General features: G+C 44.9%; 1 protein-coding gene across 9 annotated transcripts in view; it reads left to right on the top strand.

Moving 5' to 3' along the window:
* The window catches only part of siz (Brefeldin-resistant Arf-GEF family protein schizo), a 389,510-nt gene that overhangs the window by 173,035 nt on the left and 198,766 nt on the right, over positions 1–17,709 (top strand). For all 9 annotated transcript variants that reach the window (XM_068376730.1, XM_068376731.1, XM_068376732.1 and 6 more), the window contains exon 3: positions 3,684–3,874. In XM_068376730.1, the coding sequence (XP_068232831.1) occupies positions 3,684–3,874 (191 nt within the window). The remainder of the gene's footprint in view (positions 1–3,683; positions 3,875–17,709) is intronic.

Raw genomic sequence — 17,709 nt, forward strand, 5'->3', positions numbered from 1 at the left:
AGGCCCTCTGTCTCTTTTCAACTCCATCAGACTCCAGGCCGCTCGAGAGGATGAGGCAGAGGAAGAGGTATAGGTCCCTGCTATGATAGGCAATACCCCACCCTACCACCAGTAGTGGTATGCCTTTAGAGGAATTTGAGGAGGTGGTGATTTCACAGGGTGGAGGACTGGAAAGTCCTAGTCTTCCAGTGCTGTTACCTCCTCCTGTTTATCAACTCTCTCTCTCCCTCTAATTTCTCCTCCAAGAGTGTCATCTTCGTGTCAGAAAGGGTAGCTGTAACACCTGGTTCTATTTCAAGAAGTACAGAAGATGGTTGACAAGAGCGCTCTTCAGGAGGTTGACGACGGGTGCCCGATTTCTACAGTTGACTATATCTTGTAGAAAAGGCGTCTTAAGGCTGTAGACCTGTTATCAACTTATCGGCACTGAACCTGTACATTAAGCAAGCCAGGTTCAAAATGGAGACAGCAGTCACTGTTATCCAAGCTGTTAGGCCAGGAGATTACATGATAACGCTATACATGAGGGACACATACTTTAAAGTTCCGATTCATCCTTCTTTCAGAAATTATCTGCAAGTGATAGTAAACAACAGGATATACCAGTTGTAGGTCCCCTGCTTCGGCCTTTCAACAACATCTCCCCAGATCTTCACAAGAATCTTCGAACTGGTATCAGCCTGGGTCCATGCCAACGGGATCCAGCTGCGGAAATAATTGGACGACTGGCTCATCCTCGCAGAATTTTGGGAGGTCATCCTAGCTCACCAAGAGAAGCTTCAACATTTTTGTCAGGATCCGGGAATTCTGGTGAACCTGGAAGTCTTATCTAATACCTTCTCAGTGCTTAGTCTACCTGGGGATGAAAATCAACTCTCCAAGGAATTCCCTTTGGAAGACAGGATTTGTAATTTTTAGCAAGCAGTTCTCCCCTTTCTCCAGTGCTCCCTCCACCCAGCTCTCCAGTGGCATAAGGTACTGGGTCATCTGTTATTAATAGAGCGACTGGTGCCACAAGGAAAGTTCTGCCAACAGAATATGCAATGGGACTTGAAGCCCTCCTGGTCTCAGCATCGAAACATACAGTTCACGATCCTCATGGCAGAGAACTCCAAGAAAGACCTTCAATGGTGCTTTTAGTCCTTGTAAAGCTCAGGAAAGGTTCACCGATTGTTTTGTTCCCCCGAGAATTCAGGCGGTTCATGGATGCCTCGAACGAGGGTTGGGGTGCTCACCCAGACAGCCACCTAGCATCAAAGACTTGGTGTGCAACAGATCAACTAGCACATATAAATCTTCTGTAATTGAAAGCAGCATGGCTGGCCCTGGAACTTTTTTGTTATCTGCTTGAAGGACACTCGATAGTACTGATGAGCAATAGTACTACCATAGTGTCTTACATCCGCAAACAAGGGGAACGATATCCCTCGTTACGTCTGCTAGCATTTGAGATCCTGAAGTAGGCAAAGGCCAACTCAATGTCTCTGGTAGCCCACTTCATTCCAGGCAGGAAGAACATCATGGCAGATCAATTGAGCAGGAGGACTCATATCATAGGTAAAAATTTCTTTGAGTCCTTAGATAGCGACGGATGTAACGACTTTGTGGGGTTCTCCAACCATAGACGTATTCACGACCTCACTGAATGCAAAACTTCCAGTGTACTACTCACCGATACCAGATCCAGCAGCAGCATTCGACGACACATTCCAGCACTTCTGGGACAGCCTTGATGGCTATGCTTTTCCGACATTCTGCCTGTTAAGAAAGCTTCTCAGTAAGGGAAACCCCAAACTTGGTTGTGACACTAATAGCCCCTTTTGGCCACACCTACAATGGTATGCAGATCTATTGCATCTCCTGGTGGCGATACGGAGAGAATCTCCCGCCCTGCACATTTTGGGTGACAGCCCCAAGTCGGGATTTTCCACAACGCCATAGAATTCCTACGTCTTCATGCGTGGAGACTTTCCAGTGTCTTTTCTCTTAGAAAGGAATTTCTAGAGAAACTCCACAGCAGATGTATGGGTATCTCCAAAAATCCTCCACTGCAGTCTACCAGGCAAAGTGGGCTGTCTTCTGTGGTTGGTGTAGTTCAAGGGGTATGTCTCCACTCGACACCTGTATACCTATGATTGCGAATTGCTTTGTTTTATCTCCGTAGGGAGAAACTTAGCAAAAGAATTTTTGCTTAGCCTTAAGCCAAGTCTTTAGACTTAATGCATTAGACATTTCTTCTTCAGAGGAAAATTATATAATGATAGTGAGTTTCGAGCAAACCTGCCCTCCAGTCGAAGTCGTTCCTTATGAACCTCTAAAATGAGCATCTGGCAGGGAACTCACTTTGAAGTCAGTGTTTCTTCTCGCTTTGGGGTCAGCCAAACCAGTAAGTAATCTGCATGGACTGGCATTTGACATCATTCATTCAAGAGGTTAGAGGGAACCTCTCTTAAGCTTTGTCCCGGAGTTTGTGGAAATAACAAAACCCTGCATCATCGGATCCTAGATTCTCATCATTTACTTTTCTCAGTTCGGTCAGTAACCAAAGATTCTGATCAACTACTTCTATGTCCTGTCAGGGTTCTGAGGAGCTATTGAAAGCTTACCAGGCCTGCAGAGCCTCTTCATAAACACAGGGAGGATCAAGAAAAGTCACTAAGAATACTATATTCTTTTTGGGTCGGAGAAGTTATCTCCAGAGCAGCAGAGCCGTCACCCTCTTCAGCATCCCAAGAGCTAAGATTACTTGTAAGGTGGGAGTGAATGGGAAGAGTGACTGTCTCCTTTTCCTTTCAACCTTTCCCCTCTCAATGGCTTAGCTTCAAAAACTCACCAGCTGAACTTGATCTAGAGATAGGTATGCACATTTTGTTTTCTGCATCAGCGTGCACAAGCACTAGAGGTCTTTTTTCCCACATTACTTACGAGGGGGAGTGTGTTGTAACCAAGGAAACCTTTTCTTCTTAGGACGCACCCTTCCATGGCATTTGCCTTTCATTGCTTTGGTTACAGCTCAGAGAAATCCAACTCATATACTGTTGATTGCACGAGCAGTACTGTTCATGGGGGTTCTTCACTCATAACTCATGAGTTGTAGGGGTTAGCCACATAAGCACCAGGGCTAAGTCCCATCCCTAGATTAAGTTTTCAGCCAGTGGGGATGGGGACTTCCTACCTCCCAAGGATGAGTCTCCTACAGTAAAGAATGAATGGTTTGTGTCCATGTAGGAACAAATGACAAATTTTGAAAATAATGATGTATTGTTCCTAACTTTACAAACTTGAGGTCTTTACTCAAACTTGGCTGCCATCACTAACTTAAGTCCTGGCTGCAATCCAATTGAGGTTACAGTAAGTTGCAGGGTAGGCGGTTGCCTCCCGCTACCGGCACAGGTAATTGCCTTCCGGTTATTTACACTTCGTTAAAAGTTTTAACTTGTATTACAGCCTTTGCTGTTTTTCTTCTCCTATAGTTAAGAACTTAGGTTTGTATAGTTAGGAAAATTATACATTATTTTTAAAAATTGTCATATTTTCTGTTTTTGTATGTTATATGCAGAAGGGAACTTTCAGTATTTTGAAAATATACATTGAAGGATGTTCATATAGGTTATTCATGATGTGACAACAGTGTGAAATTCATTGTTATTAGATATTGGCTAAACTAGAAAAAATCTTTTCAGTTACAACAAGCAGTTTCACAACCAAGTGGAGTTGGGCATGGTGGCAGACGACAACCCACAAGAGGCTCTGCTGCTGATGATAGTGGAAATCGCAACGGCAGATGGAGGGGCAGTGGATCTCAGGGTATGGGACAGGGTTATGAACTTTCCCAGGATTTGGCTGACATGAGACTTGAAATGCTTGAGAGAAGGTACGTAAATAGGTACTGTATATCTCATTTAAGAGAATAATTTATTATAGAGATCTCTTAAGATTTATCTAAAGACATACTGAAGAGGTGCCCTCCTACTATATTTAAGATTATAAAGCTAAAAGTAGATAGCAATGCTAGCTTATTAGTTTTCCACACCTTACCATCCTGACTGTGTCAAGATGAGGCACTTGAATATCAAACTTACAAGTGTCATATGGTCATTTAAAATGACAAATCTACTAATGGAAAAAGATGTTTCACCTACCCTGAAGTTCTATGACCTCTCGGCAGATTGTTTTGCTAATGAATTCATGACAATGTCTTGAATATAGATTGGAACAAGCAATCATTGAGACAGCAAATAATGAACACAACACTTTGTGCAGCTGTGAAAAAGCTTTTGGGTAATAATAGGGCCTAAGGATTTACTAATTTAAGTGTTTTAACAAAACCACATGGATTTTCTTCCAGTTCAAGAATTGCATATTCTTCTTCAAATACTAATTTATTCAATCATGACCACTCTTATTCTGCTATTACTCCTAGATTTTCTACTAAACACACTTATACTAGTAGAGTAATTGAAAATGCAAAAGCACTGATGCTCAAAATCAGTATAAGCAAGAAATGCATGGTCCTGTAAAGAACAGCTTTGACACACTTTCCACTAAAGATACGTACCTCTATGGATATATAAAATCTTTGTGAAGTAGGGATGGTTGATCAAGTACCCCTAAAATCAAAATCTGAAAGAAAAAATTCATACATGGAAATGCAAGTCCTCTGAAATAGAAAAAAGCAAATGGAGAAGAATGTCATAATGAACCTGAAAAGGCCTCGTCTAAAGTCATTATAAATGAATGTTCCTTAGCTGATGAACCCAATCCATTTGTTGCAGGAACAGCAACATACCCTCGACTCCCAGGGTCAGAAACTGAACCCATTATAATATTTAATCAAGCTACCAAACGTGGTAAAGGTTGGGCTCCGTGAGAATCCATATTATATTAAAGTAGCTGAAGGAAACCCAACTATTAATGTACCATTTGAAGAAATAAATCCATCTCCAGTTATAGGCATCAGTAGCAAATTGATGATTTTGTATTAAACAGAAGCAAAAAATAAATTGTCTCACCAAATTTCATGCATCTGCAATAATAGTTCTATTTCTGACTTTTATGATGTTAAGAATATGATTATAAATCTGATTGGTAACTTTGTCAAGAAAAAATAATCAGGTTAGTGTTCTGGGCTGATTACTATTCATACCATATTAACATGATGTGTGTTTGGCCCAGTAACAATTTTGTTGCATATACAGATGGTGCTACTCATTTTGCATCAATTCAGTCTCCTGAATGTAGATCTGTGGTTGCTGAATCCCTTACTGTAATAGAGATAGAGCTAAAATTAGTGCATGGTGCAAATTATGGGGTATGAAGCTGAATTGTAACAAAACTCAAAAGTATGATTGTAAGTAGGACAAAGTCAGTAACTCCTGAACATCCAGATCTCTGCAAATATATTGTTTCTTTAAATATATAAAATTGGCACTTAGTAAAGTGTCAAAATTTTCAGTGATCAATCTATCCTGAAAAGTTTTAATTCATTCTACCCTGTTTTGAGCATTGTTTTTCTGTCCAGTCTTCAACTGCTGATCTTACTAGCCTTAAATTTCTTTTTCTTGATCTAGACATTAACCTGGCACTGTTGTTCAGTTAGTTTTCTTTACATGTTTTAAGATTTTTCTTACTTCAGACCATCCTTTGCATTCAGATCTTCTCAGACTGTACCATCCTGTAAGTAGTACTAGGTGTGTGCAGTTAATTCTAACAATCTTTCATTCTCCATTATAAGGCTCAACACTGCACATTAATCTAGAAGTTTTATTCCAGCTATGACCAGATTGTAATAATATTCCTATGTAAGCACATCATGCCTCCTACAATCTAATAGATCAGAAATTCTAGTTTAATACCCTCTTAACCTGTGTTTGTTCCTACACTAAATACAAACCCTCATTCTTTACTATAGGAGATATTCTAGCGCGAGCTGGAAAATACGGCAGAAAACCTTGACAAGGTCGTAAACAACCGGGCCGGTAGTTATCCACCTGTTAGGGGTGGGGGACTGCCGGTCGGTAGCAACTGAATACCTTCAATCGAATTCTAGCCGTTGCAGTGGTAACACCGCTGCTCCTGCTTTTGTTTGACTGGCAGACTAGCTTTTCTTTAGTGTGTTTTTGATTAACTTTTTCTTTTTCTTTTCTTTATTAGATGTGATGTCCTCTATTATGAGAAAGTGTCCCGGGATTCCCCCGAAATCTTGTGGCACATTCATGTCACCACCGGAGGTGGATCCTCATTCCCTATGCCCTTCGTGCAGAGGTCATAGGTGTTCTGAAGGCTCCCCCTGCCAAGTATGTAGAGAATGGTTGCCCTCTCAGTGGTATAAGTTCGTGAAGAGGAAGAAGAAGAAATCCAAGAAGGATTCGTTACCTCCAGGTTTGCGGCGAAAGGTAAGGAGTCTCGGGCCTCTTCTTCGGCCTCTCGATCTCTCCCTTCACACTCTTCCTTGCCTCCTTCCTCCGGGGGGAAGTCAAGGAAGAGTGGCACCATTGACTTAACCCCCATTCCCCCTGGTCAGGCGGATCACGTTGCCCCTCCCAGTGGGACAATTTCTTCCACCATTGGGAATAACTCTATTACAGCTTCTATTCCAGATCACGTACGAGCGGTATGGCCTGCCCTTGGACTTCCTGGTTCTCCTTCGGTGGAAGTGTAGAACCAGTTCCTCGCGGGCACAGTCTTGCCTCAGGTCCCTTCTGTTTTGGAACCTTTAGGAGTTCCGGACCTCGCCTACATCCCGTCAACCCAGTCGGCAACCGCTGAAGTGTCGGCAGATGTAGTAACCTCAGCTCCCGCGTCGCCTACTTCGCTCCTCGCTTGCGCTTCTACGAAACCACAACGTCGCAAGCGCGATCATTGCTATACCTCCCCCTCCCCCTCCTCTTCATCGTCTTCATCCTCCTCGGAGGCTAGGAGGGAGAGAGAGAAGAGGAAAAGGAGACCTCGCTCTCCTTCGCCCAGACGTTCTCGTCGGAGAGAGATGCAACATAGGAAGAGACGTCATCGTTCTCGCTCTTCCTCGCCTTCTATCTCTTCACGAAATATCTCACCAAGAGACGATAAGCGCTCTCGTCATAAACATAAGAAGAGTGGATCCTCGCGTCATTGTTTTGCCTTGCGATCGTCTTCCTCTCGCGAGGGATCATCTAGGCGCTGTAAGAAGAAGAGCTCTACAATACGTTCTCGCTCTTCATCACGAGAGAGTGCTCCTAAGCGTAGTAAGCGCTCCCGTTGGTGCTATTTTTCATCTAATCGCGCCCGGAGTGCGACCAAGGAAAGAGAGCACTCTGAGTGTAATCCCTTTCCTTTACATATTAACTTGAGGAGCTCAGATCGCTTTAGGGAAGGGAGAAAGAGCACTTCTTCTCGCCGTCGCTTCGTATCAACTGAGAGAGAGCGCTCTCGTCCTTCAACCTCCCGATCGCGCAAATCTCCGGACATATCCGGGCAGTGTCATTCACCTCGCCCTCGTGTTTCAGACAGAACAGCTCCGGTTCCCGTACGTCCTAACGAGTTACAGAATATGAGCCTCACGAGAACCTCGGAAGAAGACGCAGGGGTTCAACCCTTCTTCTCCTCGGTTGAAAACAGAGGAAAAAGGCCAGACTGCCAATCAATGCAACCTCTTACTGAGACAGTACCGTTAATTCGGTCACCTACGCCTACACCATCGACTTCCAGGTAAGATCAGGCGCGCGCAGTGCCATTAGCCAGCGCTCAGCCTTCCCTTGGAATAATGGCAATGGAGTATTCTACTTCGCCGTTACTTCCAGACACTCGGCCTTTTATCGCCCTCCCTCGCGAGGAATTAGCGCAACCGGAAGATTCCTCGGAAGAACAACCATCAAAGGATTTAGAGTCCTCCTATCTGAGGGCTCTAAGAACAAGGTGTAATATCTCAGGCCTCGGGGATTTACATCTGTCACCTCGACATACCGACGCTCCAGCTTTAGACAGACTATGTTGTCCTCCACCAAACCCTAAGACCAGAATCGAACTTCCCTGGTCTATTCACACTGCAGGCCGTCTGAGGAAGGTCTCGCAGGCGGTCTCGGGGGAAACGGGTTCCTTGAAGTCTCAAGGATCCCATAAACTTCTGCAATTTCCATTTTCGAGGCAAAAGCGTTTTTACAAGGTCAGAGACGCCAACCCTTCTCCTTTGACCCTGGATCCCCTCACAGCAAGGCTCACACCTGGCTGCTCTGCTGAGAGACTCTCTTCTCTTCCAGTCTCCTTCACCGCCACAGAAGCCTCGGCAATGGAAGCAGCGTCAATGTCCTTTCTGGAGGCATTATCCTCGTTTGACACGTGGTCAGGCACAGTCGGCTACCTAGCGAGTCACGAAGACCTATCAAACCAAAACTCCATGCAGTCCCTGCAGGAAGTCCTAGCCGCTGGGGCCAAAACAATGGACTACCTAACTGCTACAACCGCAGCCATGTGGGGCAACTGGATTCTAAAAAGGAGGGAATCAGTAGTCTCCAGACTTCATAGGAGCATCGGTAAGACAGAGAAGTCAGATTTGAGGAACTCGGATCTTCTGTAACCTCTCCTCTTTTCTAAACAGGCAGTTTCCTCTGCCTTAGATACTTGGAGGAAAGAGACGCAGGACACCGCGATGCAAAAGGCTGCTTCCCTTCGCACAATGCAACAGCAGCCAACTCCACAACCCAAAACCACAACCGCAACTCCACTCCGAGCCAAGAGCTTCAGCCGCCCCTCTCTTATAGCCAAACCTATGGGCAGAGGAAAGTCGGCTCCTCCTAAGGCTAAAGGCAGAGGGAGGAACCGTACACAGAAATAGGGCCACGGCTCCCCCCTCACAGTGCGTAGGGGGGTACCTGCAGGGGAGTTAGAGGAGGTGGAAGGCTATAGGGGCCCTGCAATGGACCATCAAGGATCTTCGTTGGGGTTACCGCATCCCCTCCATAGACTCTCCTCCTCCTCTAATTACTCCCCCGATCTCATCCTCCCAGATCCTTCGGGATCCAGGGAAACAGCAAGCCCTTGCTCGGGAGATCCAGAGCATGCTTCTAAAAGGTGCCATTCAAGAGGTCTCCAACGCCTCCCCGGGGTTTTTCAGTCGCCTCTTTCTGGTAGAGTAAGCCTCGGGAGGTTGGAGACCAGTAATCGATCTCTCGACCTTGAACCAGTTTGTGAAGCAAACTCCATTCAAAATGGAGACAGCAGCCTCCGTGACCCAAGCGGTGCGTCCAGGAGACTTTATGGCATCGGTGAACTTAAAAGATGCATATTTCCAAGTGCTGATCCATCGCACATCTTGGAAATTCCTGCGCTTTCTGGTCCAGTGTCGAATCTTCGAATTCAAAGTCCTATGCTTTGGCCTCTCGACCGCCCCACAGGTCTTTACGAAGGTTTTCGAACTTGTATCTCTGTGGGCTCACAAGCATGGAATACGTCTGCTAAGATACCTGGACGATTGGCTACTCCTGGCCTCGTCCAGGGAGCTAGCTCTGGATCACCTGAGAAGACTTCTAGACCTTTGCAAGGACCTGGGGATCCTTGTAAACGCAGAGAAGTCTTGCTTGACTCCAACCCAAGTCTTAAACTATCTGGGTATGTCCATCAACACCCAAGTAAGGAGGGTGTTCCTTACTGTACTTCGGAAGATAGACTTTGGAGATTGGATCAATTCATCGCCCATCTCTTGTCTCCACTACCACCTATAGCCAAGTCATGGCAGAGTCTTCTGGGCCATCTTTCCTCAGTGGAAAAACTAGTTCCAGGCAGAAGATTGAGAATGAGAAATCTCCAGTGGCATCTGAAGACCCATTGGTCTCAAAAGATTGATTCCCCATTCTTGTCAGTGGAGGTTCCAGCTCTGGTGTTACAAGATGTTCATTGGTAGTCAACCAGAGAGAATACCTAAAAGGGCATTCCCCTCCTAAGCCCCAGTCCGAAGTTAAAACTCTTTTCGTACGCATCGCTACAGGGCTGGGGTGCCCACCTAGGCCCGAAATTAGCATCAGGGGTTTGGTCTCCGATAGAGCAAACTCTCCACTTAAATCATCTGGAATTATTAGCAGCCTGGAAAGGCCTAAAATTCTCTGTAAAAGATCTACAAGTACGAGAGGTGGTGCTGATGAACGACAACTCCACAGCCGTCTCGTACATCAATAAACAAGGGGATACTCTGGCAAGAGACCTTTGTCTGCTAGCGGTCCAGATTTGCCAGTGGGCGGAAGGTCACAACATTTCCCTCACAGCCAGGTTTATTCCGGGCCGGAGAAACATAGTGGCGGATCAACTGAGCAGGCATCACCAAGTGTTGAGTGGCGAATGGACTTTGGATCCTCGAGTAGCGAAGACAGTAATAGCTTTGTGGGGTTTCCCCACAATAGGCCTGTTCACCACTTCTCTGAATGCGAAACTTCCCCTCTACGAGTCCCCAGTTCCAGACCATCAGGCAGCGATCCAGGACGCCCTTCAACATTCCTGGGAAAACCTGGACGCATGTGCCTTTCCACCCTTTTGCCTGCTCAGAAGGGTGATCAACAAACTCAGGACCTCCCGGAACTGCAAGCTAACTCTAATAGCTCCGGCATGGCCAAGCAGAGTGTAGTACGCAGACCTTCTTTCCCTGCTGGTTCAAGTTCCAAGGTTTCTGCCTCCAGAACCCCTTCTATTGATGCAGCCACACAGTGGTATCCCCCACGGGAGAATCCACTTCCTGAAGCTTTATGCTTGGAGGCTGTCCAGTCTCTCCTCAGAAGCAGAGGCTTTTCAGAGAAGGTGGTTGAGCACATGTCCAGGCACCTGCGCCAATCTTCCACAAACCTCTACCAAGCAAGATGGAGAGTGTTTGCAGCTTGGTATAGAGGGCGAGGTGTGTCTCCACTCGATCCCTCTCTTCTATTAGTGGCAGACTAACTGGTGTACCTCAGGGAGGAGAAACTCCTCTCAGTCTCGGCAATTAAAGGCTATCGTTCAGCCTTAAGCCTCATCTGTAGACTGAGAGGGGTTGACCTTTCCACCTCAGAATATATCACCTTATTGATTCGAGGTTTTGAGAGATCTTGCCCCTAGTTGAGATTAGACCACCACCTTGGGACGTGTCCCTGGTCTTACGTTCCTTGAAGGGACCACCCTGTGAGCCCTTAAATAGGACCTCTGACTACTTCCTAACCCTTAAGACTGTCTTCCTAGTAGCTCTGGCCTCGGCAGGAAGGGTTGGTGAACTTCATGGTCTATCCTACGAAGTCACCCATTCTAGAGGATGGGGGGAAGTCTCGCTCAACTTCGTGCCAGGCTTTGTGGCCAAAACTCAGAATCCTTCATCGGTCGATGAGAGGTTTAGAGAATTTCAATTTTCCAGCCTCAATAGGGTAACACAGGATACTGACCAATTGCTACTGTGCTCAGTCAGGGCGCTAAGGAAATACCTGAAGCGCACCAGACCTTTCAGACCACGCCTCCGTCATCTCTTCCTCAGTACCAACAAGGCAAAGAAGAGAATCTCTCGCAACACTATCTCTTTCTGGCTCAAGAAAGTTATTGCGAGAGCCATTCATAGAGACCCAGAGGCAGCTCAACCCAAAGCCCATCAAGTTAGGGGAGTGGCTGCCTCACTGGCATTTAAGAAGAATTTTTCAGTCTCCCAAGTCTTAAGAGTTGGAGTCTGGAAACGCCAATCTATATTCACCTCTCACTATTTATCTGATGTGACACATAGGTCTCTAAACACCTTTTCTATAGGGCCTATTGTGGCAGGTCAACAGGTGCTGTAGCTACCTTACGCCCTTTCAGGGGGCAGTAGCCATTGGTCGAGGATTCTGTGTTACACTATGTTTTAGAAGGACATCCATCAATCTTCTGCACCTTCCTTCTTCCTTCCATCTGGGTATTCTAGTCTGTAACCAGTTTCAGCTGGACTCTCTAATGGAAATAAGGTATGAAACTCATCTGACTCCTCTAACAAGGTATAAGTTATGCTCGTGACTCGTAGTCACGAGGGTTCCCCTTTTCAAGGTCAGGGGAATCCTAAGTATGAAAGGGTCCAAGTCGTATGTTCCCGACCCTCTTCATCCTGAAACATTTGTTTCCACGTAATTACAAACTTCCAGTCTTGCTAAGATTATGGGGATCTACAAAGAAAAATTAATGGGAGATTTTTTCATCAAAAGTCTAGTCTGAGGACTATCTTCCCTAGGAATAGGGAACTCCTCGTCCACCCTGACCTCAAGACTAAGTCTCCTATAGTAAAGAATGAGGGTTTGTATTTAGTGTAGGAACAAATGGCAAACTTGTAAGTTTGTATTTTTCCTAACATACAAACCCAAATTCTTTACACAAATCTTCCCTCCGTCAATGCCCCCTAAAAATAGTCCTTGCTAGAATCCGATTGAAGGTATTCAGTAGCTACCGACCGGCAGTCCCCCACCCCTAATAGGTGGATAACTACCGGCCCGGTCGTTAATGACCTTGTTAAGGTTTTCTGCTGTATTTTCCAGCTCGCGCTAGAATATCTCCTATAGTAAAGAATTCGGGTTTGTATGTTATGAAAAATACAAACTCTTAAAAGTTTGTCATATTTTTCCCACTTCTCAAATGTATCATTATATGTAACATATTAGAGTTACTTGCTTTTGCTACAAGTGGCAGGATTTCTATAAACAGTAAGATCAGCTGAAATTATCCTTTAGTTTAGCGAGTGAACAGGGACATATTTAGCACCACAACTCATTTTGGATTGTAAATGCTGATTGAAGTAATGAATATTTTGTATGCATACACTATATTTTAGAGTACACTACTGTATTGTAGTAGTTTTTTGTTTTGAAGAAGAAGAGAGGTACAGTGAACCCTCGTTTATCGCGGTAGATAGGTTCCAGATGCGGCCGCGATAGGTGAAAATCCGCGAAGTAGTGACACCATATTTACCTATTTATTCAACATGTATATTCAGACTTTTAAAACCTTCCCTTGTACGTAGTACTGTTAACAAACTACCCTTTAATGTACAGAACACTTAATGGGTGACACTCGTGCATGGACTGGGCCATGACAACATCGGGTTCCACCGTTATCTGGACGGTGGGGATCTGATCCTTGGGGACCACAGAATCTGGGGATGCCTTTGGGAACAGTAAGGCCCTCATGTCTTCAGTGGCAAGGTACGGTCCAGTGGCGTTCTTCTGGAAGCCACGCACCCATTTGCGTAGCTTCTCTCGAGAAGCGTCCCTAACCTCCGCTGAAGGAGGATTATTGAACGCGTCGACCAGGCGATCCTGGCAGACCGTACAGTTCTGCGGGTCCCAGAACTTCAGATCCCTTTTCTTGTTGGCACAAGGGGCGTGGGTCCTACACGCCGTGTGTCCATAAAAGTGCGGGCGCTTCACTGCACAGAAGCTGTGGTCGCACTTCAGTTGCTCCTCCTGTAAGAGAAAGAGAACATGAGTATGGGGGAGTCATAAGGATGACTCTTAAAGTAAAGTTAAATATTAATTGATTAATTTTTAACTTAACATTAAGTGTGATGAACAGAGAATGGGCGGAAAAGAAGGAGATAGATACATACTCCGTGTAACCCGCCCGGCTGGTTACCGTGACCTTCACCCATAGACAATCTGTTGTGACCGAAGGCACAGGATAGAATTCAACATGGAATGCCCGTAAGGCAGTGGGAATTCTATTGGGAATTGTCAAGGATATAAGGCTAGGACTGAGGCCACTCAGACTCTAGAATTGGGAACTAGAAGATCCCATAGGGTAACAGTTTCCGGCAACCAGCCGTGCTAAGATACACACAGCATGCTGGAAATCTGTGATATGCAAGAAGACAGCATGGTTACTAATAGAACGGTGAGATAATACCTATCCATTTACGTAATCAAGTCATCTGGTTGCGATGTAGGGCTATCAACATCAGATGATAGCTAGTAGAAGGGGGTGCAAGTCGTCTTGACGCCTCCGGAAGGCTCCGGCAGACCGCCGGCACGACGGAGGCCGCTCCAGCAGAGTTTCTGGCATTAGGGAAGACAATATAGAAGTCAAGAGTAATACCAGGGTGGCGGCCGCCGGCACAGCGGCGGCACGCCGGCGGGGAGCGGCGGAACGCCGGCGGGGAGCGGCGGCTCCGGCAGCCGGAGGTTGCCAGCTTGGTGACAGGGACAAGCATGGTTATAGCAGAACCGGGCAGCGGATGCCGGCACTCCGGGGGCCGGCCGGTGGACGGACGACTGAGGCTATGAGGAAAGAGGGAAGGCCATCGGCTAAGCGCCGGCGGCAGGCGGCAGTCCCCCGGCACACGGAGGACTGGCGGCCCAGAGGGTAAGGGATAAGTCACCAAGGTAGGAGGTGGGTATCACCGACAGTAGAGGCGGCAAGGGACCGGCACCAGGATAGTGAAAGAGACAGAAGGAGGGATGTAGGGGTCCGGCCACGGACCCCAAGACATCCCACCTGAGTGGGTGTACCCATGATAGAGGCTAGCCCTATCACCCAGAAGCAGGGGCCGCAGAGGACCGGGAGCTAAGGGAGCCCAAGGGAGGGCAGGGAACACCCAAGAGGGGGAGAACCCCTGTAGACAGAACGCATCCAGTGGCTAACCCCATAGGACACTATGAAGGGTATATGTACCAGAGCGGACTGCACACAGGAGCTCAAGGAAGCCCTATCACTCCACCCTAAGGAGGAGTTGTAGGACAGGGGACAGATGGGTATAGACTAACCTAAGTATAGGCTAGGCCATACAAGAGATAGGTGGGGAGAGGAGAAGAGAAGGGTCTTCTGTGGAGGAGGTTCTGTACCAGAGCGGCCACCGAGGAAGGGAGGACACTCCCTAGCCTAAGGTAAGGCAGCCTGTCTGAAAACGGTGCATGGTTATCGTTTCAGCAAGGTACAGAGCTAACTCCTCCAAAACCTAACCTAGAGCAGGGAGGTTACACCCTGAACCAGGAAGGATGGAAGACATATCGCTATTGCAGGGAAGGTCGTAGACCAGCCCCAGCAATAGAGGACGGGCTAGCCGTTCCTCATTCTCGGACGCCACCTTAAGGGGGGATCATTCCCTTAGGGGGGGACAGAGAAGCGATATAAATACTCTGATAAGAGCCTGATCCCCTTACGTGGTAGGGGGAGCAAGGCTGCACAGAGGGGATGCCCTAAGGCAGGGGATGAAGGAAGCATATAGGGGTCCTACTTGTAGGTTAGGTTAGAAAGGCACACTAACTAACCTATCCCCTATATGGTCCCTGAAGGCGAAAAACACTTGCATCACAGTCAACAGTATTGTAAAATAATGCCACTATCTTCATAAATAAACCTAGGATCACTGATAAATATCATGCATGAACACTGATATAGGCGCTCTGGCCTAGGGGCTAGACTAGCCAACTAGTATGGGGTCAGTTGATGACCGATAATAAAGCGTCAAAACACGATATAAAAGTTCCTAGCTATGAAGACTAAATAACTAATAGTATCGATTAGTTAATGAGGCCGGAAAACGCTGTTGAGGCTATCTAAATAAGGTATGCAAAACAACAGCGACGCCATAAAATGGCCGGTCCGGTCGAGGCACAGCTCTGCCACAAAACATCAAATATCTCGAAAAGTAAAAGTTACTTTACGGTCAGAGCTTATTTAAACAATACTGGAACCTTGTATTCAACTTTCCAGAAGAAGGCGAGGCCGAGGGTAGAGACATAGCTAAGATGCAAGTCGATAAGTACGCACAAGGAAAAATCCGGCTAGTAAGGCAAGCTACTAAACGAAGGATGAGGACGGACGTGACGTCATTTAGCAATGGCGCCCATTTGTTTACGTCTCGAGTACCAAAAGTAGCCACGAACGAGATTAGCTGTGGAACGGCTCCCCAGCTATTCTCCGCCCCTACACACCGAAGTGTTAACTCTGTTTGGGGTGTAGATAGCTATGTGGCGCGTTAATACATGCGTCCCCTGTTGATATACGATGTCTTAAAGGGAAACCTTTAGGATACTCGCTCCAGAAGTTAGAATTCTGTGATAACCTGTGGTTAAATTCTCTGGGAATATTTAGTAGTGATATACCCAAGGAAGCTACCAAAAAGGAACCTTCCATCAGGACGCCATGGCTTGAGCCCAAAAAGGTAAATAAAAAATAATAGTGCATCCTCCTTGCAATGAAAAAGAAAATTAATAGTTTATATAGGACATATCTGTTTTGACGCTGTTACTGTTTTTAGAATGATATATTGTTAATTTATTCTCATCACTTATTTATTTCCTTATTTCCTTTCCTCACCGGGCTATTTTTCCCTGTTGGAGCCCTTTGGCTTATAGCTTCTTGCTTTTCCAACTAGGGTTGTATCTTGGCTAGTAGTAATAATAATAATAATAATAATAATAATAATAATAATATAGGTTAGTCAATATCTAGGAAAACTAAAAGTAAAAAAATGATAGTGCATTCTCTTGGCAATAAAAAAGAGAACTAAAGCTATAGGTTAGTCAATATCTAGGAAAACAATAAAAGTAAAAAAATAATAGTTCATTCTCTTGGCAATAAAAAAGAAAACTAAAGCTATAGGTTAGTCAATATCTAGGAAAACAATAAAAGTTAAAAAAATGATAGTGCATTCTCTTGGCAATAAAACTGAAAACTAAAGCTAAAGGTTAGTCAGTATCTAGGAAAACAATAAAAGTTAAAAAAATAATAGTGCATTCTCTTGGCAATAAAACTGAAATCTAAAGCTATAGGTTAGTCAATATCTAGGAAAACAATAAAAGTTAAAAAAATAATAGTGCATTCTCTTGGCAATAAAACTGAAAACTAAAGCTATAGGTTAGTCAGTATCTAGGAAAACAATAAAAGTAAAAAAAATAATAGTGCATTCTCTTGGCAATAAAAAAGAGAACTAAAGCTATAGGTTAGTCAATATCTAGGAAAATAATGAATCCTTCTGGCAATGAAAAACAAAGCTAAAGCTATGGGTTAGTCAATATCTAGGAAAGCAATGAAAGTAAAAAAAGTAATAGTGCATCCTTCTAGCAATGAAAAAGAAAACTAAAGTTATAGGCTAGTCAATATCTCAGAAATTAATGAAAGTAAAAAAAAAAAATAATAGTGCATCCTCATGGTAATGAGAAAGAAAACTAAAGCCATAGGCTTGTCAACATTTAGGAAAACAATGAAAGTGAAAAAAATAATAGTGCATTCTCTTGGCAATGAAAAAGAAAACTAAACCTATAACTAAGTCAATATCTAAAGGTGTGGCCACACGGTCGAACAGTGTCTGTCGGACAAACAGTGTTACCATGTCTAAATTGAGATAAAATGACATCATAAGCGGTGAAATGAGGGAAGTTGATATGGTAACAAGCAGTGGTACCAGATGAAATTTACTACCAGGATTTCTACTCCTTTTACCAGACAAAGACCGGAAGAAATGTCAAAAACTGATGTTCGCTGGCATCTCTGTTATCTATGTCATGTTATAATCTGTACTCGAGAATCAAGTAGTAGTAATCAGCTTAAAGTACGAAGCATTATAACTATAGTACATCATAAAATAGAAGCACAATCCATTAAATTGAATTATTCCTCATGGTTATTCCTGATCTTTTGAGAACGATGGAATGGTACATGGAAGGACTAGTTGCAAAGACTGAGGGAAAAGAGAAGTCATTCATCCATTATAAATGAAACTCAAATTGATTATGAATCAGACTTTAAAAACTATATACTGATGGGCCAAAACGC

Source organism: Palaemon carinicauda, chromosome 7, assembly GCF_036898095.1.
Source record: "Palaemon carinicauda isolate YSFRI2023 chromosome 7, ASM3689809v2, whole genome shotgun sequence".
In the NCBI taxonomy this organism is placed as follows: Eukaryota; Metazoa; Arthropoda; class Malacostraca; order Decapoda; family Palaemonidae; genus Palaemon; species Palaemon carinicauda.